The following is a 25,504-nucleotide window of genomic DNA, read 5'->3' as shown; positions in this document are numbered from 1 at the left end:
AGCCCAGAAAAACCTATAGCCCAAACGGGCTAAACCGAAAGGCTCAATTATTTGGAACATATATATAAGTCTGAGCCTGATGTTTTTCAGGGCTGGGCCGGGCCAATCCGCGAGCTTCGACCCTAATTGACATGCCTACTCTCAAGTAATATAGAGACATACTAACCGAAGTTTGGTAAAAAAAAAACAACTTAAATCGAAGTTTCAAAGTAACTTCAGACAGAATAGATCAGAATACTATAAAGGACTAAATGAGCTAGTACAAACTGTGCAGGACCACAGAAAGGTAGGTACTAGGACCTCAAGATCTTGTCAGTAAACTATATTAAAATTTCCACATCACCCTTAGAGGGGACATGGTAGCTTCAAAACGAAGATAAACTTTCGATATAGTGAAGTGAAGAGAATTGGTCACTTGGACTTACCCAATTCTTGGATGAAGAGAATTCGGGTAAGAAGCAAGAAGGGAAAGATGGCCAGGACCTTCAAGAGTCAACAAGATATCAGTCAGAAAGAAATTGGGGAAAGAATGAATGCATGATCATATGAAAACTGGAATCATAAAGATATCAAAACCTGATGGAGAACTATACCATGTGTGACTTCCAATCAATTCTAAAGGTAAACATAACCTTTTCCAATGAATTTCTAACAATCTAACATGGATAAAGCTCGTAGACCGAACCCAAAATGACCATTATTAAAGGTGTAATTATTATCCGGAGACCGATATCTAAATCTTGATATTCTAAAATCTCGGATATATGAATTCGTTTCACACATAACCAATACACTGTACACATTTATTCTTATCTTAGACCCAAGATCTTAGCAAAATCTCATTGAACCCATATACATAATAGCATATCAGTTAATACAATCATAATTTTCAATACAAATGGTCTAAGGAAAATATTTTCACATAACAAAATCGAATCTGGAACACTCTTAAGTTTATTTCTTGTTTCTTACAATTTAAAAATCGACTATTCGATAAAAATTTACAATAAATTCAAAATGTGTTAAGAGAATTCAACAGATCATAAAAGAAATCTAAAGTTAGGTATTTGACATACCCTATGAGATTGCAGTGAAATAAGCTTATCTCCTTGAAGTTGCTGAGCGGAACAAGTTGTGTACTTCGCACAGATCTAGTCTTATGTGAATCAAGATTAAAAATTAATGAGACTATATAGGATTTCTCTCTAATAAGAGTTCGAGATTTGATTGGTGTAAACGAAGAACTGTCGCTCACTCTTATTTTTCAGCGCCGCTCAAAAATATGTGTGAAATCTCATTATATATGAAAAATTTTGGAAAACTTCAAAACCCTAGAAAGTATGAAATATTAGTAGTCAAAGGCGGAATATCTAAATAATTGGCGGACTAAAGCAATTTTTTAAAATATGACCCTTAAATTATATAATAAATTTAATCACTTTTATATCTTCATAAATTTTTACTATATTTCTTAATTAATTGTGGTGGACCATTTTTTATTTAATTAAATTGTGGTCAAAAGCAGAATGATATAACTATAAATTTCTTTCTTTAATAAGTTTAGAGTGACACTTGATGTGAGCCATGAGATTATATCTACTATAGTAATATATGTGAGATACCAATTTATAGAAACTGTTTTGGTGTACCCTCAAAACCTTAGAATAACATTAAATTTTTTGGCTATCGAACCTCAAAACCTTAGAATAGATAAAATTTTAAATACATGAATTATTTCTCTAATTAAAATGATAAATACATATGTATCTTACAATTAATAAATGCAATTGTTAATTAGTTTTTGGCATTTGTATTTAATGGTTACTTTCGTTCATCTTTAAAAAAAAATTCAAAACGTAAGTGTAATTTAATTTCTACCACTATAAGATGCGGTTTAGTTTGTCGAGATACCGGTGTGGGTGTGGTGTTTTCTGAACATATTTTGTTTTCAAGTAAAATTCTATCTCCCCTACTGATACTCAAAATATTCAAATGTATTTACCATGATTAAGTATATATACTTTTTACATAAGTTTGACGCTGGTTTTTTCTTCAAATCTGGTTAATTTTGGGGTTTGGAATGTTTTTAATTTATATTGCTTACCTCCTTTCACCTTCTAGATTTGGATACCGAATATGTATCACACTCCATTACGATAATCTTATAATTTGCTAAAATGCGTCAGTTGAAGTTATTGATAATAAATTTGAATTTGTTTTTGTTTGTATAAGGGAATCTATCTCTACCTTTGTTATTTATTGTCTATATATTTGTTCAAATTCAAAACATTTTCTGTTTGTTTCTTGAAATACGATTAAATTAAGAAATTTACATCCAAATTTACATAGGTTCAAGAAATTAGCCATACGTGCTTTCTCAATGTTTTGTATCTTGTTAGAAAGCATGATAATTGCTTAAGCGTCAATTGGATTGTTATATGGTTTACACTTAACACTTGACATTAATAGTCTCGTAACCTCTATTTTACTAGTACTAACATTAGTTGACTACAATCATTAAAGATGATTATTTGCATTTGGGATCCTATTGTGAAGAAAAACATACCAACACATGATTACAGCCTATCATTCATTCATCTATAATAGTAGTAATACTCTACAGCTTGCAACTTGCTGTCAGCAATTGTTCTGTACAACGTTACAAATACGAATCCAACAACATTCATATCAAATCTTATATAACTCTTTATGTTATCTTCCTGTAATTTGATTTAAAAGACATAAGGCATTTCTTTGTTAAAACATGAGAAATTACAGGAAGAGTTTTTGATCTTTGCACCTGACATTCGCAATCTAATCTTTCAGCCACGCAGTCCATTGACAGACTGTGGAGGAGCTGAGTTCCTTCTCCGATCTGTCTTAGGTAAATGTTTAGACATTATAGATTCCTGCATCAGAAGATTGTAAATTTGTCATTCTTTTTGATGATGAAAGTAATTGAGAAAAATCAAAGAAGACCAGGTTTTATAACTTACCTGTTCTTGAATAATACTGCGTGCCTCGACGAGCTGTGCTTCAAGTTCAAGTTCCCTCTCTGACGCTTCTGAAGTGATAGACACATCTTTTTGTGCATCTACTAACTGACCCATACGTTCCTTCATTAATCAAAACAAACAAAAAATGGCAACAGGTTAGTAAATGAGAAACTATAAAATACTGTGAAATCGTAAACCTCGAGTTTTTTACCTTAATGGAAACCATCTTAGTGCGCAAACTATCTTCTATTTGACCTCGAGCCATACGAAAAGGTAGGTCGAACACGTCCTGTCAAGACCGATATTGGTTCTTGTTGATATATATTTGGTGTTTTTGGTTGGGAATCAATTGAAAATTGAATTAGCCTATAATGAAATTCATGTACCGTCTTCCCGCCCAAGGGAGACTGAGAAGGGTCTGAGCCGTGTCTTCCATTAGCTATCAAAGATTGGTTGGTTAATCCACCGGAAGCATTCAAGAAAGATCGCATGTCACCCTGTCAAAAGGTGCCATAGTCTTCAGTAAAAAAAAGATCACAAAGATTCTGTGATAGGAAGAAAGATGAATACCTGTGTGGATCGCAGTAACGCTCTCAGATCGGTGTTCTCTGCCACTAGTTCTTGATTTTTCGCTTCATATGCATCCACCTGAGAAGATCATACCGCGCCAATAATATTATAAGTAACAACAAATCAATTCAATGGAGAATATAAGGCTTGCGAAGTCAATTCAGTCACTGTGGTTACAATTTTTTTGTAGAAATCAGAGTCAGCTTTCTTCCCGGTCCATGTCCCACGCTGTCTGCCTTCTTTCTGTGCATATATATACCAGAGAATATTCATTAGCCAAAGGAGATTTATTCAAGGATAGCTCAATGATTGACTATATATATAAAATCCAAACTAGTACCTGGAGTAGATTCATAATCTCCATGCCTGATCTCGTTTCCTTCTTTTTCTCCATCAACACTTGGTTTAACCTCTCCTAAAATAAGATCAATTCTTCATTAACTAAGATTCGAGCCTATATTAAAAACACTTAGGAACTTGTAGTGTGAACCCATACCTGTAACTTTATGTACTCCTTTTCTTTCTTCTTTGTTTCATGTAATTGTTGGGTCTTGACTTGCTTTCATACACAAACAAAACAAAAATGTTCAAAGGGGCATTGTATCAGCATTCCCAAATTCTTTGAAACAATCCACATTACAGAAAAAAAAAAACTAAGAAATCTAGCTTGTAATTTTAAGCAAGGATCCAAACCTGGTTAGCAATCACCATCCGTTGAAACTCATCTCTCTCTTTCTGTAACTTCTCGTTCTGCGCCTTTAAAGCCGCTGTATTCTTAGCTTCCGTTCTTGTGACAGAACCAAGTTCCCTCTCTTTGGCTTGCAATTGAGTCTCAAGCCTTTCAACTTTAGCCTCAAGTCTCCCCATGTCAGATAAAAGTCTGAATCAAACCAAAAAAAAAAAACTTCAAGATGCAATACATACAACAAAAGTAGGCAATTTCAGCAACTTTTTATGCCAGTTGCAATTTTGTCTTCTTCATTACTCCCAAAAAAATGGATTTCACCATACCACATAAAACCAAAAACAGAATTTATCTATATACACAAAATGATCTAGATCACAGAGTCGATCTCATCCAGAGCAATATAAGCATTACGATTGAACACTATCATAATAAGGCTACCACATAAATCCAAAATGCAACACTGAAAAATCAACATTGAGGTACAAGACGAAAAAAAAGAAAGTCACCGTTGTCTCTGATCATTGGCAGATTCTCTGAATTCCACATCTCGTTGCCTCTGTTGAATCAAAGCGTATATACAATTGCAAGTTCTAGCAATCGAAACCTGAAAAAACAAGTTCAATCGAATCAGATTCATCAAACACAAATCGATTAAAGGAGTAAAAAAAACACAAACGATTAGAGATTTTGAATTAGAAACGCACAGGATCGGTAGCGAAGAGGTCAAGGGAAGCTGAGAATCCATAAGTGACTAAGCTCTGATTCAAATACTTAACACAGTTCTCGAGATTATCAACATCGGCGAAATTATGCTCCCTGAGATCGATGAACAGAGAAGTCAAAATCGAATCCAATCGAAGAAGATAAACACACAGAAAACTACGGGGAACAAAATAAACTCACCTGATCGGTGAAAAACCAAACTGAGACGGCGGCGTCGACTACAGAAAAAAATGAAGCAAACACGAACCTTAAGATGGAATCCGTTAAACAGTATCAGTAAAATAAGAGAGAGAGAGAGATAGAGAGAAGACATACTCTGAATCCGAATTCTGGTACTGTCAATGACATCGTTGACCGTCGTGGAGCCGCCGTGAAATTGACGCCGGAGAAGAAGAAAAAAGAGAAAGAGACAAATTAAACTTTTCACCAAAATCAAAAAAAAAATTAAAAAGCAAAAAAGTGAGTCAAAAAAACAGTGAATGTGTGTCTCTCTTGGATAGATCTATCTTTCTTGGGGGCAGTGAGCTGATATTAATATTTAAATTAAAAATGAAATTTAATTATTATTAATAGCTGTTTTGATTGTGTACGTTCCGGTGCACTCAATGAATCCATGTTTCTTCACGTGATTGTTTACTGGTACGATTAGTCTCGCGTGTTTTGCTTACGTGTCATATTATTAGTGGTTGAGATTAGTTTTGATGGGTCTGTCGCATTACTGAGAATAATTACAAAAACATTCGATAACTAACTTTACTGGATTGCTGGGCGGGAGATGCCACGTAGGTTGGTTCTCAACAACGTTCGTTGGAGTCGTGCTGAGCAATATCTTCCTTGAGTATATTATAAATTAATTTAATTTGTTTGTATAAGTTTTGAAAAACTTTAGTATAGTATAAGTAACATTGTACTAATGTAATCTTATTCGTTTTTTGGTCAACCTAACATTAATCAAAATAAAACTCTTTCATTAGTTGCCTAACAACAGGATAGGTGTTTACAAAAGTAATTTTCGACACTAACGATCTAAAACAATGAGCTAAACAATCAGCTTTCACATTGAATGTCCGAAGGATTTTGGAAATAGTGAAAAGAGTCAACAAGACACTAAAAAGCTGGAACTCATCGAAGAGCATAGAGAAGGCCGGTCACTCCTCCGGAGTTTGCACAATCGCAATGTTATTCGTTTTCTAATATGCTCATATACGTGTTTTATGTTCTGCTGCGTTTATACTTTATATTTCTCTTAATTACCATGATTTTTATGGTTCTTATAGTATTTTATGAAAGTTTTTCCATATAATTTTGTCTTTATTGTGTGTGATAAAAAAATTCATGAGAAAATTCCGAACCGACATCTCAAATTTTGATATTTATGTGGCTTATTAAAGAGAGCACCAAATTTTCAAGAAGAAAAAACTCATTAATTACTTGTTTAACATTTTCCAAGATGATCAACATCAAATAACTTGCACAAAATTTTGATAAAGCAAAGTAGCAAACCGTTCGGTTATAAACCTAATCCAAATCAGCAGCCAAACTTTTTTATATATATACTCCATATATTATAGAAATAATGTTACTGATTTCTAAGAACCGGAATCAGTACCGTACTACCAAACGACGGACGAAGTCTCTGACGACTAGGTATACAAGACTTGTCGAGAACACTCCTTTAACCACAATGATCAAAACCAACCTAATCTATTTCAATTCCTAAAATATGTATATAAACCATTTGAGAAAAAACACAACTGTAAACATTTCGAGAAGAGAATTTCTTTGTATACACACATTTATTCAATTTCATCAATACACATTCTATTTCAATTTTTACAATATCGACTTTTATATTTCAATTTTTTTTTCGTTCGTGTAAACTGATTATGTAAACCTCTTTTTATATTTTGGATAGCTTTGAATATTTATGATGTAAAATTTCTTTCCACAGCAATCTTAAGATAGACATTAGTCACATTACAAACAAACGAATTAAAAAAAAAAAATAGTAATCTAGATTTTTTTTTCATTTTTTATTTTACCTAATTTATAGTTTGAGGTTTGGAAAAATTGTTCGGCCCTAGATACAATACAACTATATATAAAGATTAAAGAAAATGCTAAAACTGAGAATCAAGTATTCTAGACTTGTTAAAAACAAAAGTAACATAAAATAATATATTTTTTTGAAACTTTTAAAGTTACAAACTTTAAAATGAGGAAATTAAAACGAAAAATTCATATCAATCACTAAATTCAGATAAAATATAAGTGATCCCAAACAAAGAAAACAGACTCAAACTTCAAACAATGCTTGTAATAACCTCCTCTAATTAATATCGCGGCTTCTTACATGACGCACCACTACTGCCACCTCCATGGCCTACACCAATCGTCCCAGAACCCTTTGTCGATACGCAATAAGAAAATATGTCAACGAGCTGTTCAGCCAGAGCCACTGAATCATCCTGGAAAGAATGAATGAACGTCTTGACAACACTTATCTGCTCGGTCGTCGCTCTTAGGCTAAACCAAGTCAAAAATTTCTGTCGAAAGCTGCTCTCTAGGTGACCTGAACACTCTAGCTGTCGTATGAGCTTGACACAATGCTCAAAGTCAAAAAGTTCCAGACTCTTTGCCTTCTCAGGTCTATCTTGACGGTCATTGATTTGGTCTGACCTAACTAGAGGAGTGACAATGGGAAAATTCTCCATGACAGGTTCTTTCAGGACCACTCCACAAGAATAGTTTTTCTTCATCTGTCTTACATCAAATTCAGTTTTGATGCAAACTCTTTTGCCTTTGCCCTTGATGTCAGTTTCTAATGAAAAAAAATTGTTGCAATGTGTGAGAAACTAAAGAATGATGTAAATGGACAATAACAAGTCCCAAACATGTTTTTTTAACCTGAAGTTTTACTAGTCCTCTTCCCATAGGAACTTAAATGACGAGGCTTAGTGTTTTTCCTTCGTCTCTTGTTATCATCACTTATTTCTATAACCTTTGAGGTACTTGCACCTCCTGCGTGAAGTAATTAAAATGACCGACCAATAGAATTAGCATTACATCAACCAATGAGTTCATGGAGCTTGGCAAGTAATGGAAAGAAAACCATTAAATCACTAGCTAGTAAGTAAAAGCATCACTATCTTCATGAGTTGAAAAAGAAAATCCTAAACTTTCAATTCTATTTGATTTGAAACTATGCAAGAAAAAGAATTCCAATAGTTCCGAGGCTTTATCTTAAAACCCAAGCATAATAAATCTTGAAAAAAAAAGATTTATAAAAACTATGAAATCAAGAACCCAAAAAGAGAATTACCATCGAAAGAAGAGGCCATAGAGAGAACTGTAGAGAGCCTAGTTAGAATATTCACAGCCAGCTGCAGTGAAAGAGAAGAAGAAAGTGAGATTTTTTTATTTTTATTTTTGTAAAAGCTTTTGAGTATGAAATAAAACAGATTGGGAAGAATAATAATAAGGTTCTTCCAAAAACTACAGAATCGAAACGTAACGTTACTTAATAAATTATACTATGTTAATATCTAGTATCATTTAGGTAGATAATCATATCGAGTGTGATATAAAATCGAAGTCAAACCGTTCCTAGATCACAAAGTGGTTCAAGGGTTTAACGCTTGATGCCTTGCGCAAGTGTTGTTTCGGTGGAGATGGAAGCGCGTAGTAACCAACACGAATCAATTAACGAAGGGGAAACTTAGCAGACAAACTAAACTTTTATTGCTTGAAAATTTCGTAAATGAAAAGAACAAAGAAGAAGATCTTATATAGACTCGAACCAAAGAGACCTCCAACAGTCAAGAAATGAAACTAAGGAAACATATATTTAAAATATGTGATAACTTAGAATTCTAGCGGTTGGGGATAAGTGGTGGCGATGCGTTGGAAGCTCTCGAAATACCGGTCAAAAAATCGAAAATAAGAAATTTTCAAAATATATGATATCTTGGAGCGGATGTGATATTCTAGCCGTTGGGGATAAATGGTGGTGATGCGTTGGTGTCAAGTATGGAAAAAAGTGGGACGCGTCTTAGGGATGGGAAAAGAATCTCGTGGCTTGATTCTTTTGGTTGAAAATGAGGCTTAGCTGTCTTGAGGATTTGTGCAGCTTTAATGCATTTGTCCGGATTTTATCCCTTTGGGTAAGAACATGGTAAGTGTCTCCAATGTAAGATCTCGAAACAACGGTAAAAAAAATCGAAAATAAAAAAACAAATTTTTTAAAATATATGATATCTTGGAGCGGATGTGATATTCTAGCCGTTGGGGATAAGTGGTGGTGATGCATTAGTTCAAGTATGGAAAAAAGTGGGACGCGTCTTAAGGATGGGAAAAGAACCTCGTGGCTTGATTCTTCTGGTTGAAAATGAGGCTTAGCTGTCTTGAGGATATGTGCAGCTTCAATGCATTTGTCCGGATTTGATCCCCTTGGGTTGAACATGGTAAGTGTCTCCAATGGGCCGAGAATATATCTTACGTTCTTATAGCACGTGCATCACTAGAAACTGTAAGAATCTCCTAATTTCTATTATTTTAATAATTTAATATATTATTATTTATTTAAAGAATAAATCATTAAAAAATATTTAACCACTAACAATTTACCATTTGTCTAGAAACTTTTCTATGAGTTTCTCAATTTAGTATTGTTTTTCACACTCTCTTTTATTTTATTATTATTTAATTAATAAAAAACCTTTTTAGATACTAACAATGCACATGGTCTAACAGAAATGAGTTCTTCAGAATTTTGAAAGTTTCCGCACGAGTTAGAAACTTCGAAATAGACCAGCAGAGGGCGTGGGGCTGATATAGTAAAAAGCTTTCCTTGTGTGGCTTCAGTTTGGTCCTTAGGTAAGCTAAATTGATGGTGTCTCGACCATCTCTTGATTCAGCTCAATAGACTAGAAGACCATCTCCATCCCTCATCTTATGGAAGAAGTCTTCCCACAATTATTAAAAAAAAAAGAATTATTGTTTTAATGTATGAGTGATATTGGGTCTTTAGTGTCTTGGTGGAGACATTTTAGAGGAGAATTTCTTCCTTTTATAGACCATTCACAATTAATTATTAATACTTTTTGCAACTTTTTAATATTGTTAGAGACACTCCCCAATTCCCAATGTATGTGCAATGGAGATGTTCTAAGTGATGCTCATTAAGCTACTTAATAAATTATCTATATTGGTCATGTTCGTTTTCAAATAGCTTAATGAGCGATTACGACAGAAAAAACAGACAAGAACAGTCATCCTGCTGTGGAGAAGTGAAACGACGCAACCCGTTTTTTTATAATAAATAATAATAATAATAATAATAATAATAATAATAATAATAATAATAATAATAATAATAATAATAATAAATACTCTACAACTAGTGGTCTCATACTCACTAGTTCCCTAACCACAATCACACCAAACAGCAGAAATAACAACACCAATAAATAACCAATAATCCAATAATAAATATCCAATATTAATTCCAAATCATAAACTAATGATCCAACCAACATAAACCAGAGAACCAACAATCCTAAACAACATTCTAGGACCCAACCCTAGCAACCTAACAGAAGCCCGACAATCAAGCGAGCCACTAGAACATCCTCCTCTTCATTGTCTTGATTCCACGATCACACTTTGTCTTTACATGTACCACAAACACAAATTGCAATGCATGAGTATTTTAAAAACACTCAGTTAGACAATCCTCCCATCTACTGGGCTATAAACACAAGCAATAGAGACATCTCTAACCATCAACCAACAATCAACAAATATCAATAACAAACCAGGACTCTGCATCGACCGACACCAAGCATGCATCGACCGACACAAAAAGGGGGTTGCATCGACCGACACAAGCTTGCATCGACCGATGCACATACCGAGCATCGCTTTTCTCCTGAAGCTTTTCGCCGGATCTTCGTTCCTACAACCACAAAACTCGATCCCAAGCCACAAGAAAGCTTCCTAACGTCCCACATAACACTCTAACAAGCTACACAACACAGAAACAAGCAGATCAGAGAAATCTCCAGCTTAGATAAGCCATGGTCATGCACTTACCTTTGCCAAGACGATTCTGAACCTCAAATAAGCAAGAAAACACTTTCAGGAAGCTCCTACAACGATCCCAGCTACAGATCTCTACAGGAACAACTTCCAAACTCCCAAAATCCTCAAGAACACTCAAGAACACTTTTCTCTCTTTCTTTTCTCTCAAAAGCAGCTAACCCCCGACTAATGCTACAGAAAGTCGAGTTAAGGGTTTTCTCTAACCCAAAACGCAGCGTTTAACTTAAAGTTTCCGCACAAAACCGACCTTGCCTCGACCGATGCACTATTCTGGTTCGCGGATGTTACAAGAAGAGTCGCTACCGGTGTGAAAAAGAGTTGCCGCACCGTTTAGATGAGCTGTCACAACAGTCGCTAGAAAATCTAGCGACTCCTCTCTCTCGCCCGCGAAACTTTCTCTCTCTAGCAGACACATCGCGTCTTCCACTTCCCTTTACCGTTGTTGTTTTGCTTTTTGGTTGCCGTTATCACTACCGTTTTAAGCTGTCGCAGTCGCTCGTTCAGTGACTTGAAAACAAACAGGGCCAGTGTCGATGGATCTTCAGCCCCACACTCAATTGAGGGTTTGAAATGCTGGATTGCAACATTGGCGGCTTGTCAGCGACTTCATCAACAAGTACATCAACTACTCTGTCAGCGATGTCCACATCAAAGTACAAGTCTTATATACAACAATTCTTAACTTATGATATTAATTATATGGTGAGAGACCCATCCGCTAAAGAACACAATAGTTTGAGCACATAACCCTCCATAATTTCAAATTTGTCTTTTTGCATTCGTATCATAAAATGATTTTGCAGAGTGTAATAACTATACCTTCAATTAGATAACCTCGTCTACTTTGGTTTTAGGTAAACAATTTTAAGGCCAATCATTTGCACTCCTAAGTTTCAAGACACATATCCAATTAGCCTAAAAATTTATAGTATCCAGAATCTTTCGATCAGATGTTTATATACTAACAATCTCTCCAGATACTATTGACTTTTAAATTTGGAGATAGATAAGTTATGACCAAGAGAAAATTAACTCTTTTTTGTGCAAAGAGAAAACTAACCATGATTGAGAAATTAACTATGAACAAACTGGACCGTAACTAAATTTTGATTAAAGGATCAACAAAGCCGGCAGCTATATAGAAGCCGGTATAGCTAGGAATTAGAATGACATAACCAAGTAACAAGATTCAAGTTCTTGGTTTAGGAAGCAAATTGTTCTAAAAAAACATAGCACAAACCTTGATTTCTTATAGCTTTGTATGGTCAAACATCTACGAAACCATTTACATCTTTATCAATGATAGCCAAAGCCGTAGTATATCAACTCTACCCCGTTTACTTAATCTTACAAATTTGTTTGTTTTTCTATATGTTCCCTGAAGAACCAAAGCAACAAATTAAAGTAAATATATGCAAATTACAATTCAGAAAAGAAAAAAAGCTTATTGATCTCTCTACATGTTCTTGTGGGATGATGAATCCTAACCATTAGGTGCAAACGCTGATCTCTTTGGCTTCTTCTTGACAGTTTTCGAACCGTGGTTGAATTCTCAAGATGAATACACTACAAAGGGTACTGCATCGGTTTAAACAAGGGAAAAAATCAACACTCGTTAGCAACCTTTAACACTCTCAATATCGAAATCTATATTAGTAAATAAGTAGAGTGACTCACATAGAAGGAACACCATTAGCATTAAGGAAACGGTGAGCTTGATCGGGTGATTAAATGGTAATCGTATCGGATTCTGGAAACAACCAGTCTTGTCAAGCAGCTGAAAAACACACAAACAAACACACACTAAACAAGTAAGTTACTTCCTCCTATCATGACTCATGATTCATGAGTAAAAGCTATTGTTTAATCAACTAATAGTGAGAACTCTCACTCACCTGATTATGATCAGGAAGCCTCTGCATCCACAATACAGACTTAGTTCCTTTGACCTTAGGAGTGGCTTCGATTTGTGCCACCAGTTTCTCGTTTACTTCGTCATTACCACCAGGAACTATAATCCTCAAAGAATTGAAATTTGGTGAACTACATATTCTTCTCATCCCAGCTGACTTCTCTACTTGGCGTATCCTCGCATCTGCATTTACTCTTTCTACAATGTCTATAACACATTCAGTGCCATTACCACAACCTTTCACTTTCTTGAATGTCTCTTTTCTACAGTTTACTTCCATTCCTCGAAGATTATCAACTAGAGAACTATTAGTAGTAGACTCTCTCGAGTTAGTGCTAAAACTCTGTGAAGTTCGAGAAGAAGAAGATCCAGAGAGAAACATGGCCAAGTCATCACGCTCTTCTTCATTAAGATCAATCCAACGGAGTGGTTCTTTGCCATTCTCACTGTAAGCCTCTTGCAGAGAAGTTTCCACTCGATCAATCTGGTTTACAATAGCGGTAACAAACTGTTTACGCCGTGTCAAGGCAGAATCATCATCCCCACAACGTTTATGGCTCAACCTGACAGCTTTCTCAAACTCCTCCAACTGAATCACACACACAGTTTCAAAAACTCAAGTTAACATAATGAAGTATCATGAAAACACACAAAAACTTTTCAAGAACTCCACAAGAACCTGAGCTAGATGATTGAAACTGTACCTGCCATTTAGCAGTACCTAAAGCTGCTTGGAGTTCTTTACAGATCTCATCTTTCTTATCTCTAATCCACAATCTGTAAGTAGACTCCATTCTGATAATCCAATAAATCAGAATTAGCATAAGCTTAAACAATAGCAAACTAATCTCAATCTCTTCATTTAGGCAATTTTGATGAACTCTGACAAAAAGATCCTAAATTTCTTTTAAAAAAAACATCTGAAGCTCAAAGAGATTACAAGAAGAACACCACAAGCTATCATAAAAAGCTCAAAATACCAAAAGTTTTACACATACATATCAGCAGATTTTTGAACCTCTTCAGCTGCGGAGAAGAAAACATCTTTTTGCCATAGATCAAAGCTGTTGTTCACTACCATCATCTTCTTCTTTTACTACTTCAGGAGAGAGCTCTACCCCACAAAACACACACACACACCCAGATAGAGAATCAAACGAAGCTTTTACGAGCAAAAGAATTGAAAAAAACCAATCTTTTTGTTTCTTCAATGCTCTTTGGACTTGTTATTATTTAAAAGAGCTTTATGTAAATTTATTGTCAGTGTCATACCAACTTGTGTCTCTATTATAGGAACGTGGCTCATTAGTATAGGGTTAATCAGGAAATTAATATGCTCTTTGGTACAGGAGATCCCAGCTCTGCGTTAGAAAGCAAAGAAAACGACAAAAAAGTGTATAACCTGGAATTGTGGGGTCCGCCAATTTGCTGCCACCAGCAGCCACATTATTTTCTTCATTCATTCATTCTTTGTTTTTGATTTTGTAATATATTTTTGTTAAGTTTTTATGTTTACTTTTAACAATAATATGCTCAAAATACTGATAATTCTCTGTGCCCCACATAAAAAAAAAAGATGACAATATAATATATAGTCTTCTTAGTTAAATGGTAATGAATCTGATGACTCATTTGGCATTCAGGCATTGAAAGGTTGCCAAAAAAATAAGCGATGAAAATCTATATAATGTAATGTAATGTCTATAGGTTTATACAGGTCTCGCATCACATGTTTTCAAGATAACATACAATAATAAAACTGGACTAGAATTTGTTTTTTCGTTTCTTTTTTTCACATGAGTGTTAATATTGCCAGCACAAAATCTAACCAGAAAAAAAAAAAGCTTTAAGAAAGCAGAACTGTTTAACTACTAAATTACCATATATAATGCTCACTGACTATATATATATCTACATGCTTCGAGTTGGAATCTTAGTCATACCCTCTTTTATATATATATGAGGTGGAGTTTTCACCACCAAAACCTACTTAAACCACCTTGACCATTTAAGAATAAGTGTAAACCTACTTAAACCACATTTTTTTATTTTCTTTTTCTTTATTGTATTCTTTTTTCTTTTTTTTTTTGTTGTTTTTTTTTGTATTCTTAATCGGTTAGATACGTGTATCATTAACAAACTTATCAGAATAAAATTCATTTGGAGCCATTTTTTTATTAACAGTTTCATATATAGGATAGGGCATGTCAGATCATATAGGACACTAAAATAAGTATTTGAATTGTTTAATTGTGTATTCAAATTACCAAAATAAATTATTATAAAAATTCTCTAAAATTATTTAATTTATCCAAGATGAATTTGACTGAATTAATGCTGGTTTTCATGAATAGAATTGCCAAAAAACGTCATGGGTTACTCACTTTCACTGTCGTGGGTTATTCATTCGAGCCGCTTATGTGGTAAAATAAAATTGCCAAAACGTCATATATATGTGATGTATCTGTGTCATTAAAACTTAAAGCAAGACGTGTCTGTCAACAATTACCAATAAAAATAGTGTCTCCACAGCAAAAATAAAATAAAGTAAAATATAACAGATCTTCTCAAGACCATCATCATACCTTAGAGACGTAGATGGAAAGACAACAACACGGGATGATGCTCATGGTCCTCATGTTCTTGTGCTTGTCCTTCATATGGATAAGTATAAGATGGGTTACGACTTATGAGTGATAAGTTCACATTCTTATTTCTATTTAGTCATCTTAATCTTATACACATAATCTTATACACATGAAGCGCTAGCAGAAGAACATGAGAAGATAGAGGCGTTAACTTTGTTGTTGGTGAAGCAGAGAGAAAGATTGACTAGGGTTTTTATATTGGAGAGGTAGAGTTAGGGTTTTTCTGCTTATGGGCTCAATGATTTTATTAGCCAAGCCCAATCTTATATAGAACACGTGGGATGATATAAGCACATAATCGAAGTACGTAAACGGGTGTCAACTAGGTTAAGAATACAAAATAGATGTGGTTTTGTTATTTCTACTAGAGCAATTCTCTTTGGCTTTGAAGAGTGACTGAAATTAGCTTTTATAGCTATTCACCTTCGTATGTACGTGAAGGTGAATACGAAGCAATTCAATAAGCAAAAAGAGATATGTCCCTTGTGAAATTTTGATCATCTAAAATGTTTGAGAACTACAATATTACAACAACAACTTAGACCTTTCTTTCAACCGGTTTGATGATACATGTATGTAGAACAAACAACTTAGACCTTTCTTTAAAGATCCCGTCTCGTTCTGTCTTGGCTAAACCTGTGGTTTAGTTATTAAGTCTTGAACCAGTTTGATACCTGCAGAACATGAATCAAGAATGGAAGAGACAATCTTTCTCTGCTGCTCTTTGAACTCCATCACCATTTTAACATCCTGATCCGCGTTTTCTCTGTAAATATAAACACGAATGAATAAGCCAAACTAGCTCGCCTCTGTTTTCAGCTTTCGTATATCATAAAATACAAACTACTTTTACCTGTCGATGGAATCCGCATCGCCGAGGTTTTGCATCATGTCGTCGAACGTGGATCTGAGAGTTCCGAGTACTTCCATCTCAATTTCCAAGTTCTTCCACAGCTTAAGAGAATCAAGAAAAGAAATAAACGTGTTAGATTCAGAGATAGAGATGTAAATTACGGCCTAACAGAAAATTTATAAGAAGGTGATCAAGATTTAGATACATCTGTTTCAGAATGATGAACAAGACCATGAGCTCTCCGCAAGTGGTTCAACAAGGGAGTAGGTAAGCCGTAGTGGAAGATGTCATGATTGCTCGATAGCCAAGTCCCACGTAACATGTGAGTTTTCCAAGACGAAAAATCAGTCTCAATGTCTTGATCATCAATGACATCAAAATCTGCAAGGAAGAGAGATACAAGTTTAGGCAAAAGAAAATATGTAAAAGAAGGTTGAGTGTGTGATCTCAGAACAATGAGGTAAGGTAAAAACTACCTAAGGGAATGACATCATACGGGTTATCGCCTTTTGGTAAAAATCCGTAAAATGTTAACAGATGCGAACTAGAGTAGTTTCCATAGCTAAGAAAACATTGTTCCCCTTTGTTGCAAGGCCTTGAGACTGGGAACTTCAAGGAACTCGTCTCAGTGTCTACTTTTCCATATTTCACTATGTGTGGGTATACCTGCAAACCCGCCAAATCATGAACCAGGAAAGTGGTAGGAGTTTCTTAGTAAACCAGAAAGAGAGAGCAAACATACAGAATGGTTGAGAAAACCAGCGACAGGAATCAAACAAGTCTTCAGCTTTCCATCAGGGAATTTGATTTGCATGCTATTTGAGTAATACAACTCACAAGCCCATAAGTAGTGTTCCCATGTATAGAGCTCCGTTGGAAATACATGCTGGTGGTTCGATAAAAGAGGAACCAATTCATCATACCTCTCACGCAAAAGCTGCAGATAAAAGAAACAATGGCCAATGGTAAAAATAATACAGATCACACAGAAACAAAAGATAAGAGAAAGGGATCTAGTCACACACCTCTTTAGCTTGCATTATTTCATCTAAAAGCAATGTACCATCAAGCTCCATGATTGCATCAACTCCGAAACTCAAACCTGCAAATGAGAATCAATGTTTGTTATATCCCTTTGAAACAAACACTGGCTACAGGAATTGGATGATTTAGTTCACTAAACAGTTTTTACCACTACAAAAATTCTCCTGCAGCGAGTCTTAGTATGGTTTGAATTTCGAGTCCTGGTTATGCTTCTCCCTCATGGTCCATAAGAGCAGCATTGTCTCAGATGTGATCCCATCAATTTTCTCCAATATCGGGTACTGAAGACAAGAGAACACTCATCATATAGCATTAATATGATGAAACTGACACAATCTTTAAATCAAGATGAAAAAAAAAATGATATACCATGTCGGAGTTGTATACATACTCCTCAGAAATAATACTTGAGATAGGAATCTCTAAAGCAACATCCCCAAATATCAAGTCTTCGCTAGCTCTAGCTCCTCGTCCACAGCCCTCAATTTCTGTCCAAACAAAACACATAGTAATAAACTTAAATCTCTGTTCATCATTTATGTAATCTCTTAACTTCATAACAGAATAAAAAAACCGCTAAGCTTACGAGCTATCTGCAATTTGGTTTTGACGCCATTGTTATGACCCCATTCTACTAATCTGCTTTCTTTTTCATATCCATAGCTATCAACAATCCTAGTTTCCTCCTTTTCCACTCCAACAACCTCACTGATTCTACCTTTTACAGCGGCTCGTAGAGCTTCCAAGTTAACGGCATGTGTTTGTATATTACAAGAAACTGGTATGAGCCAAAGGATCCAGCTCAGAGCTGAGATTTCGTTTCTAACGCTGTAAATTCCTGTTGGAGTGCAAGCAACCTCACCAAAGTAAACTTCCACCTGCATTTCATTCAATCATCATCTAAAGAAACTTCACAATCAAAAACACAAGCATGAGAAAGCAAAAACAGGTCCACAATAGCCTGTGATATTTGCTTTTACCTTATCGAGGTTGGCTATTCTTCCAAACTGAAGCAACTTTTCCAATGCAGCATTCAACAGCTGTTCAGATAATGATCCACTAAGGTTCAATGTTTCCTTTATGCCTAAACCTTTGCAACTCAAGAGCGTCTACAGACAAAAAAATCATAAGAAAATTCACCTCTACATCAATAAAAATCAAGCAATACATGAAACATGAGAATAATGCCTGTTCCCACTTGCCTAGAATATTATCTATCTAACAACAAATTAAGTTCCTAAACTGATCCACACGACTCACTTAGCCAGAATAAAAAAAGGTCTAACCTTTAGACTATAATGGCAAAAGCTAATGGAGTTTTGAGTATTGAGATAACAGAAGAGCAGATAAAATTAGCAAAGCAGACCTTTTTATGGTGATAAAAGGGATCATCTTCGGGCAGCTCTAAATATAAATCACCAGTCTCTGACATGATATTTCAAAGCACCAACCTTGCAATAAACCAGCAACAAGATTTATCATGAACACACAAAAACACGGTACGACACATGACACTTTCTGTTTTACTGTTAGCAGAGGTTTCACTAAACAAAGTCTATTACAGAAGCAGCAAGGAAACTTAGGAGTTGAAGATTACTACCTTATAAGGAAGAGTTGAGAAAGTGAGGAACTTAGCAGTAATATCAAAACCAGCTAGTGAGGCCCCAAATCGAGAGTAACGGAAGAAGAAGAAAGGGAGAGAGGATTTAATTGAAGGGGAAAGAGAAATCAAAAGTATTTCAGAAGTGTGTAAATCAAAAGTGTGTAAGCTCCGCTCTATAGCGAGATCCTTTATCGTGTGTGAGGTGATATCGGGATCTACTTGCAGCTTCTGGAAAGACAACTGGACATCCTTGGGACCTCTCTTAGATATCACGGGAGAGATGGGTCCTCGTGTTACAGGGCTTCACCAGGATGCTTCGGTAGCAGACGCTGTTAGAGAAGGCCAATGGTGGATATCTAACAGTCGTACTCGGAACCCCATTGTTCTTCTCTTAAAACAATGCCTTCCTCTCCCGACGATAGTTAACTCACAACCGGATGCAGGGCCCCATCAGTTTCTATGGAAGATTGGTGATGCTGCGGCCTCGGATACTTTCTCTACTTCAAAAACTTGGTTCTATCTGAACCCTCCAGGACCTCGAGTTTCTTGGTATGAGGCGGTTTGGTTCAAAGGTAGGATTCCCAGGCATGCTTTTATCTCTTGGCTCAACTCTCGACACAGGCTACTCACGAGAGATCGACTCCGCAGTTGGGGACTAGCGGTGCCTCCTCTCTGCTTACTCTGCAACACAAACGATGAGTCACGACAGCATCGTTTCTTTGACTGTGATTATTCCTCGGAGATTTGGAAGTATTTCACGACACGAGCCCATGTTTCTCCTCCTCCTCTGTTTCAAGATGGAGTTACATGGCTGAAGAATCCTTGCAGAGACAAAAACACTGCTTTGATTCTTCGGCTAGCGTGTCAAGCATCGGTCTACATAATCTGGAAGGAACGCAACTATCGTATTCATACCAACACTTTTATCACGGCTCAAACTCGACTTCTGGAAGTTAAGAGTATCATTCGGTGTCACCTTGATCCCTTGTCACGAGCTCAGCGTTTAGCATCGCCATCAGACTCTTTCTTAGTTACCTGGTTCCGTCTATTTCAGTAACTCTTGTAAGCTGGTTGTAATCTTTTTCTTGTTACTATTGTAGGTGATTCTCTGTTTAGGAGACACCAGGATGTAAAAGGGTTCCCACCCTCTTGGGGTTAAGCATTAAAAAAAAAAAGTATTTCAGAAGGTTTTCACGCTCTCTCGGTTTGAGGATTCTGATTTTAAATTTGTGAGCTGTTTTAAACCTTTCTCTGACTGTTTCTGTTTGATACTGTATCTCGAGAAACCATATGAAGTAATGTTGGTAAAAAAATTTGTATTCATGTTCAAGAAGATAAATGTGAGCCAGGCACATACAAATGGGGATTTCTTTAGCCAAAACCACAAAAAAAAAAAAAAAAAGGTCAACGAACATGTTTATACATATGACCATTAGAGCAATCCCATTGCACAACTCCTTGGAATGTCTTTGATTTGTTTAGTTATATAAGGAGAAAAAAGAAAAGTTTTAATCCTAATTTTTGAGAGACACAGCTCTCTGCCGCGATCGTTTTAGAGAAGCAGAGACCTGACACGTGTATTGTTTTTATTGGTTAAGTTTTGTTTTGTTTTTTTTTTTAATTCAGTTTTTATCTTTTCTTCGTTTTCTTCTTTCTCTCGACAATATCGAAACGAGAGAAACACAAAATCACGAGAATAGCTCTCACATTGTCGTCTTCTTCTTCCTGCGACTGTTGTCTTCTAAATCGATTCGATCTCGCCTCGTCGTCGTCTTCTAAACCGATCTCGCCTCGTCGCCTTCTAAATCGATTCGACGCAAGTCTTCGATTGGGTTTGTGTTTTGGTTTCTCGATCGGGTTGTATCGTTTGTGTTTGGGACGAACCGTCGAACAAAAACGAGCCGCGCCATTGTAGTCTCTAGAAGAACTCTCTTCTTCAGTTTAGATGGGAAGCCCTAACGACGACACCGCTGCCGAGACGGATCTTACAAACGATTCCATCGGAGAGACACGAAAGGACTCCGATTCTGATACAGAGTCAAAAAACGATTGCGGCGGAGAAGACTTGCCTCTTCTTATTCTTCCTCCTCCTTCTGGTCAATTCGAAGAAGGAGAGAGAGTCTTAGCAAACCACAGTGATTGCTTTTACGAAGCCAAGGTAGTGAAATTTTTTTGAGGAACTTGTTTTATTGATTGCCTATACTTATTTTTGAGGAACTTGTTTTATTGATTGCCTATATTTGATTTGGATTCATGTTTTTGTTTATCAGAAAGCACAATTTTCTATGTTCGAGAGAAGGAGAGCAGATCCAAAGAATGTGGCTGCAATCATTCTAGGAGGAGGCGATGGAGCTAAACTCTTCCCTCTTACCAAGCGAACAGCAACACCGGCTGTGAGTGATTATTGATGTAAACGGTTTTGAGAAATATGATGTTTGTTGTGTAGAGAGGAAGTCTTATGTTTCTGATTCTTGAAACACTACTGTTAAACAATATTTGTAGGTTCCGGTGGGTGGATGCTATAGGATGAAACAGGTTCTCGCTGCTACACAAACTCCTGGTGAAACTGGGAAAAAGTGGTTTCAAGGAACAACAGATGCTGTCAGAAAATTTCTATGGGTGTTTGAGGTATGAATAACTTATGATCACTATTGATTGTTGACATTACAATGTTTGTCTCTATGATAATAATAGTTTCTCCCTAATATCTTTTGTTGCAGAACAGAGTTTACTTGTTTTTTGAGTATGCTGCTAGAGGTGAGCTTTGCAAGGAGCTTCAAAAATGCAAGTACTTCGGCGATCGCTGCTTCTCAAAGAAGGTAAGGTTAAAAAGCTTTTTTAAACTAGAATCCGATTAATTGTTGACATTGAAAAGGTAGTCTTGTTTGTAGAATAAAAAGGTATTGATTTATTGTATGTTGTCAATGCTTGGTAGTTAAGAACTTACTAAATGTTTGGTAGTTAAGCACTTAGTAAATGCTTGGTAGTTGTAACACTTAAACACTAAAATCATTTGTAGAATAAAAAGGTAGTCTTGTAGAATAAAAACATTTGTAACACTTAAACTAGAAGGTAGTCTTGTTTGTAGAATAAAAAGGTATTGATTTATTGTATGTTGTATTGGTAGTTAAGAACTTACTAAATGCTTGGTAGTTAAGCACTTAGTAAATGCTTGGTAGTTGTAACACTTAAACACTAAAAACATTTGTAAACCTAACCTTAAAGCTTTACAATAAACCCAACTACCAAACTCTTCCTTCTCCTTCAACGCTTAAATGGTCTCCTTCAATTTGCTATTTAAGTCGCTTCTATGGTCTCCTTCAATAACCTTAAAGCTTTACAATAAACCCAACTACCAATTCTTCTTCTCTCCATCTTTCATAGACTTTAGGGTATGAATTCTTTTTCTCTAAACTTTACAGACCTCTTGACTAGCCAAGTTGGGGTGAATAATCCAGAATCTCTTCCATCTTCACCTATTCAAATAAGCTCATCACCTATCCCTCAGTTTAGTACACAATTTAGTGATCTCAACGAGGTAGCTGAAAACTCAAGGGAAGCTAGAATCCGATGGACTGCCCAGGAAGATGTTGTCTTGATCAGTGGTTAGTTAAACATTAGCAAAGATCCAGTCATGAGCAATAGGCAAAAGGGTGGTTCCTTTTGGGAGCGTATTGCATACTACTATGGAACGAGTGAAGCAGTAGCGGGTAAACCAAAGAGACAGGCCAGTCAATGTAAGAAGAGGTGGAAAAAAATAAATGAGACTGTCAACAAGTTTGTAGGAGCTTACAACCAAGCTTCAAGTCGGAGAACCAGTGGCCAGTCAGAAGATGATGTTCTCCAAATGGCAAACGAGTTGTACGTCAATGATCAGAAAATGAAGTTCTCTCTAGAGCATGCTTGGAGGCTTCTTCGTCATGAGCAGAAGTGGTGTTCTTCGAATGCTTTGAGAGGACCTGAAAACACCAAACGAACAAAGTTTGATGTGTGAGTGGCACATATTCCTCCAGTTCAAATACAACTTCTCGTCTTGAGGAAGAAGCTAATGAACGCCCTCCAGGTGTTAAGGCATCCAAAAGGAAAGCAAAGAACAATGGTGGTGGTACAAAAACTGAGGGTAATTCTCTACAAAAGTTAGAGAAAGCGTGGGAGATCAGAGAGAGAGAAATAGCTGCGAGAGAACGAATGTCCAAGCAACGACTTCTAGCGAGTCTAGTCAACAAAAATGATCTGTCCGAGGCTGAAATCAATCTGAGAAAGAAGCTAATTGATGAGATGTTAGGATAGTTGGTTATTAGTTTGTGTTTTTGTTTGGTTAAAGTTTGTGTTTTGTGTTTTGTTAAAGTTTGTGTTTTGTGTTTTTTGTATGAATCGTTGTAATCAACGTTTAAAGTATGTTTAGTGAATGTTTATGTATCGTTGATGAATCAACTAAATCAATGTTTGTGTTTAGTTGATGAAGCACATTTGTAGTGAATTGTAACAAATGGTAACAAACACAATGTTTAGTTGATGAAGCACATTTTTATGTTTCACAGGACTCTCTTTTCTTCATTTTTGTTTGTTTTAAATCTTTTCTCATGTGTTGTTAGCAGGTTTCCTTGTGATCTCAAGTCGGCACAAGAGAACAACAAGTCTCTGGTCTTCGATTCTGCTCTTCCCGTGACTAAACTCGTGAGCTCAAGTCGGCACAAGAAAACAACAAGTCTTTGGTCTTCGGTGAATCTTGTGATCTCAAGTCGGCACAAGAGAACAACAAGAAAACAACAACCTTCCCGTGACTAAACCCGTGTCTCAACCTTCCCGTCAGAACGCCCATGAACTTTTTTGTGTTTTTCTTTCCCCACTTGATGTTCAGTAAACTTGTATATATAGCAAACGAGAATCGGCTACTTCCCAACTGTCTCTTAAACGATAATCGACTACTTCCCAACTCTCTTGTAAACTCATATTCAGTCTGCTTTATTCTTAAGTTTTAAATATTTTCTCCATCCCAACTCTCTCTTAAAAAATCTCTCATTTCTTATTGTCATGTCTTCCCCAGATTTAGATGATGAGTATGATGAATTTTTTGATGAACATTTTGGCAATCTATTCCAAGATTTCCTAGATGATTATGGCAATGATCAACAACCAACTACTTCAAGGCGGCCAAGAGCTTATATTGATAGACAACACGAAGAAGGGCATATTCAATTATGGAATGATTATTTTAGCGAAAATGCTACGTTCTCTACTAGTAGTTTCCGTCGTCGTTTTCGAATGAACAAATCATTGTTCATTCGTATTGTTGAGGCACTATCCAATGAAGTACCATATTTCCAACAAAGAAGAGATGCTACGGGAAGGTTGGGTCTGTCTGGATTACAAAAGTGTACAGCAGCCATTCGTATTTTGGCATATGGGTGTGCAGCTGATGCAATTGACGAATACCTCCGCCTCGCAGATAGCACCGCAATGCAATGCTAGGAAAATTTTGTGGAGGGAATTATATATTTGTTTCAAGATACGTACCTAAGAAGACCTACATCAGAGGATCTCCAATGATTACTCAATTTAGGAGAGGACCGCAGATTTCCCGGGATGATCGAAAGCATTGATTGTATGCATTGGGAATGGAAGAATTGTCCAACAGCTTGGAAAGGACAGTATTCTCGTGGATCTGGAAAACCTACAATCGTTTTAGAGGCTGTGGCATCGCAAGATCTCTGGATTTGGCATGCATTTTTTGGTCCTCCAGGTACTTTAAATGATATCAATGTTCTTGACCGTTCACCAGTTTTTGATGACATCTTAGAAGGTCGAGCTCCGAGAGTAGATTACTTTGTCATCGGACGACATTACAATATGGCTTACTACCTCACTGACGGTATATATCCGAGATGGGCAACATTCATCCAATCAATTTCACTTCCACAAGACTCGAAAGCATCGTTATTTGCAAGGTGTCAAGAAGCTGCCTGAAAAGATGTCGAACGTGCTTTTGGAGTCTTGCAAGCTCGTTTTGCGATTGTTAAAAATCCTGCACTTTTTTTGGATAAGGCAAAAATAGGAAAGATAATGCGAACATGTATCATATTGCACAATATGATAGTAGAAGATGAGCGAGATGGATACAACCTGTCCAATACAGCAGAATTCCATCAACGAGAAGGAAGCCGGACTTCACATGTCGATTTAATATATTCTACAGATAGGATTAACAATCTCGACGATGTGGTGGGCGCTTGGAATCAAGTTCGTGATACAACGCAACATCGACGACTTAAAGCTGATTTGGTTGAACATATCTGGTAAAAATTTGACACAACTCAATATTAGACCGATGCTAATTATGTTATTCATAATGCTTTCATATGTTT

General features: G+C 36.1%; 6 protein-coding genes across 7 annotated transcripts; 2 read left to right on the top strand and 4 right to left on the bottom strand.

The window, feature by feature from the left end:
* Positions 1-2,573: 2,573 nt before the first annotated feature.
* Positions 2,574-5,528, bottom strand: LOC104767257 (uncharacterized). Its single transcript, XM_010491308.2, has 13 exons — positions 5,293-5,528; positions 5,158-5,195; positions 4,959-5,070; positions 4,761-4,858; positions 4,260-4,446; positions 4,063-4,125; positions 3,907-3,981; positions 3,744-3,809; positions 3,567-3,644; positions 3,383-3,493; positions 3,208-3,285; positions 2,997-3,116; positions 2,574-2,909 (listed from the first exon to the last, which is right to left on the bottom strand). The coding sequence occupies exons 1-13, from the start codon at positions 5,323-5,325 to the stop codon at positions 2,823-2,825; spliced, it is 1,146 nt and encodes a 381-aa protein (XP_010489610.2). The 5' UTR covers positions 5,326-5,528; the 3' UTR covers positions 2,574-2,822.
* A 1,782-nt stretch (positions 5,529-7,310) lies between these two features.
* Positions 7,311-8,011, bottom strand: VEL3 (vernalization5/VIN3-like protein; the record flags this gene model as incomplete). The annotated part of the gene is made up of 2 exons (XM_019241006.2): positions 7,311-7,798; positions 7,885-8,011. Coding segments are annotated over 2 exons (615 nt in total), but the record flags the coding sequence as incomplete, so codon positions are not given.
* A 4,298-nt stretch (positions 8,012-12,309) lies between these two features.
* On the bottom strand, positions 12,310-14,253 carry LOC104767256 (uncharacterized). Its single transcript, XM_010491307.3, has 5 exons — positions 13,990-14,253; positions 13,696-13,786; positions 12,975-13,580; positions 12,757-12,856; positions 12,310-12,657 (listed from the first exon to the last, which is right to left on the bottom strand). Exons 1-5 carry the CDS (start codon positions 14,073-14,075, stop codon positions 12,632-12,634), a joined length of 909 nt encoding a protein of 302 aa, XP_010489609.2. The 5' UTR covers positions 14,076-14,253; the 3' UTR covers positions 12,310-12,631.
* Positions 14,254-16,269: 2,016 nt separating this feature from the next.
* LOC104768236 (uncharacterized) lies at positions 16,270-18,993 on the bottom strand. The gene is given in 11 exon segments (XM_087503351.1): positions 16,270-16,405; positions 16,493-16,593; positions 16,698-16,873; positions 16,969-17,158; positions 17,235-17,429; positions 17,518-17,594; positions 17,685-17,817; positions 17,906-18,024; positions 18,123-18,414; positions 18,517-18,645; positions 18,903-18,993. Coding segments are annotated over 11 exon segments (1,614 nt in total). The 5' UTR covers positions 18,969-18,993.
* A 426-nt stretch (positions 18,994-19,419) lies between these two features.
* On the top strand, positions 19,420-20,325 carry LOC147920977 (uncharacterized). Its single transcript, XM_087501321.1, has one exon. It carries the CDS (start codon positions 19,420-19,422, stop codon positions 20,194-20,196), a length of 777 nt encoding a protein of 258 aa, XP_087357447.1. The 3' UTR covers positions 20,197-20,325.
* Positions 20,326-20,786: 461 nt separating this feature from the next.
* LOC104767255 (putative glucose-1-phosphate adenylyltransferase large subunit, chloroplastic) lies at positions 20,787-24,133 on the top strand. 2 transcript variants are annotated; one of them, XM_010491306.3, is made up of 5 exons: positions 20,787-21,297; positions 21,410-21,532; positions 21,642-21,767; positions 21,860-21,958; positions 23,738-24,133. In XM_010491306.3, the coding sequence occupies exons 1-5, from the start codon at positions 21,085-21,087 to the stop codon at positions 23,747-23,749; spliced, it is 573 nt and encodes a 190-aa protein (XP_010489608.2). In that variant the 5' UTR covers positions 20,787-21,084; the 3' UTR covers positions 23,750-24,133. The 2 variants fall into 2 exon arrangements, 1 of the variants encoding a protein (XP_010489608.2); XR_015591559.1 differs by having other exon boundaries at positions 20,799-21,297; positions 21,865-21,958.
* Positions 24,134-25,504: the final 1,371 nt, after the last annotated feature.

The sequence above is a fragment of the Camelina sativa genome, chromosome 19, assembly GCF_030686135.1.
Source record: "Camelina sativa cultivar CO46 ecotype springtype chromosome 19, ASM3068613v1".
Classification (NCBI taxonomy): domain Eukaryota; kingdom Viridiplantae; phylum Streptophyta; class Magnoliopsida; order Brassicales; family Brassicaceae; genus Camelina; species Camelina sativa.
The sequence above is the reverse complement of the archived record's forward strand: the minus strand, read 5'-3'. Positions and strand labels throughout refer to the sequence as shown.

Bases quoted from the DNA above. Each gene is read 5' to 3' on its own strand.
- LOC104767257 (XM_010491308.2), bottom strand. From the start codon at position 5,325: ATGTCATTGACAGTACCAGAATTCGGATTCAGA. The intron at 4,859-4,958 runs GTGCGTTTCTAA...TTGTTTTTTCAG, and splicing joins ACCTCTTCGCTACCGATCCT to GTTTCGATTGCTAGAACTTG. The intron at 3,982-4,062 runs GTATGGGTTCAC...ATCTTATTTTAG, and splicing joins AGGAGTACATAAAGTTACAG to GAGAGGTTAAACCAAGTGTT.
- LOC104767256 (XM_010491307.3), bottom strand. From the start codon at position 14,075: ATGATGGTAGTGAACAACAGCTTTGATCTATGGCAAAAAGATGTTTTC. The intron at 13,787-13,989 runs GTATGTGTAAAA...TTGGATTATCAG, and splicing joins GTTCAAAAATCTGCTGATAT to AATGGAGTCTACTTACAGAT. The intron at 12,857-12,974 runs GTGAGTGAGAGT...TGTGTTTTTCAG, and splicing joins GGCTTCCTGATCATAATCAG to CTGCTTGACAAGACTGGTTG.
- LOC147920977 (XM_087501321.1), top strand. From the start codon at position 19,420: ATGGGTCCTCGTGTTACAGGGCTTCACCAGGATGCTTCGGTAGCAGAC.
- LOC104767255 (XM_010491306.3), top strand. From the start codon at position 21,085: ATGGGAAGCCCTAACGACGACACCGCTGCCGAGACGGATCTTACAAAC. The intron at 21,533-21,641 runs GTGAGTGATTAT...CAATATTTGTAG, and splicing joins AGCGAACAGCAACACCGGCT to GTTCCGGTGGGTGGATGCTA. The intron at 21,768-21,859 runs GTATGAATAACT...CTTTTGTTGCAG, and splicing joins AATTTCTATGGGTGTTTGAG to AACAGAGTTTACTTGTTTTT.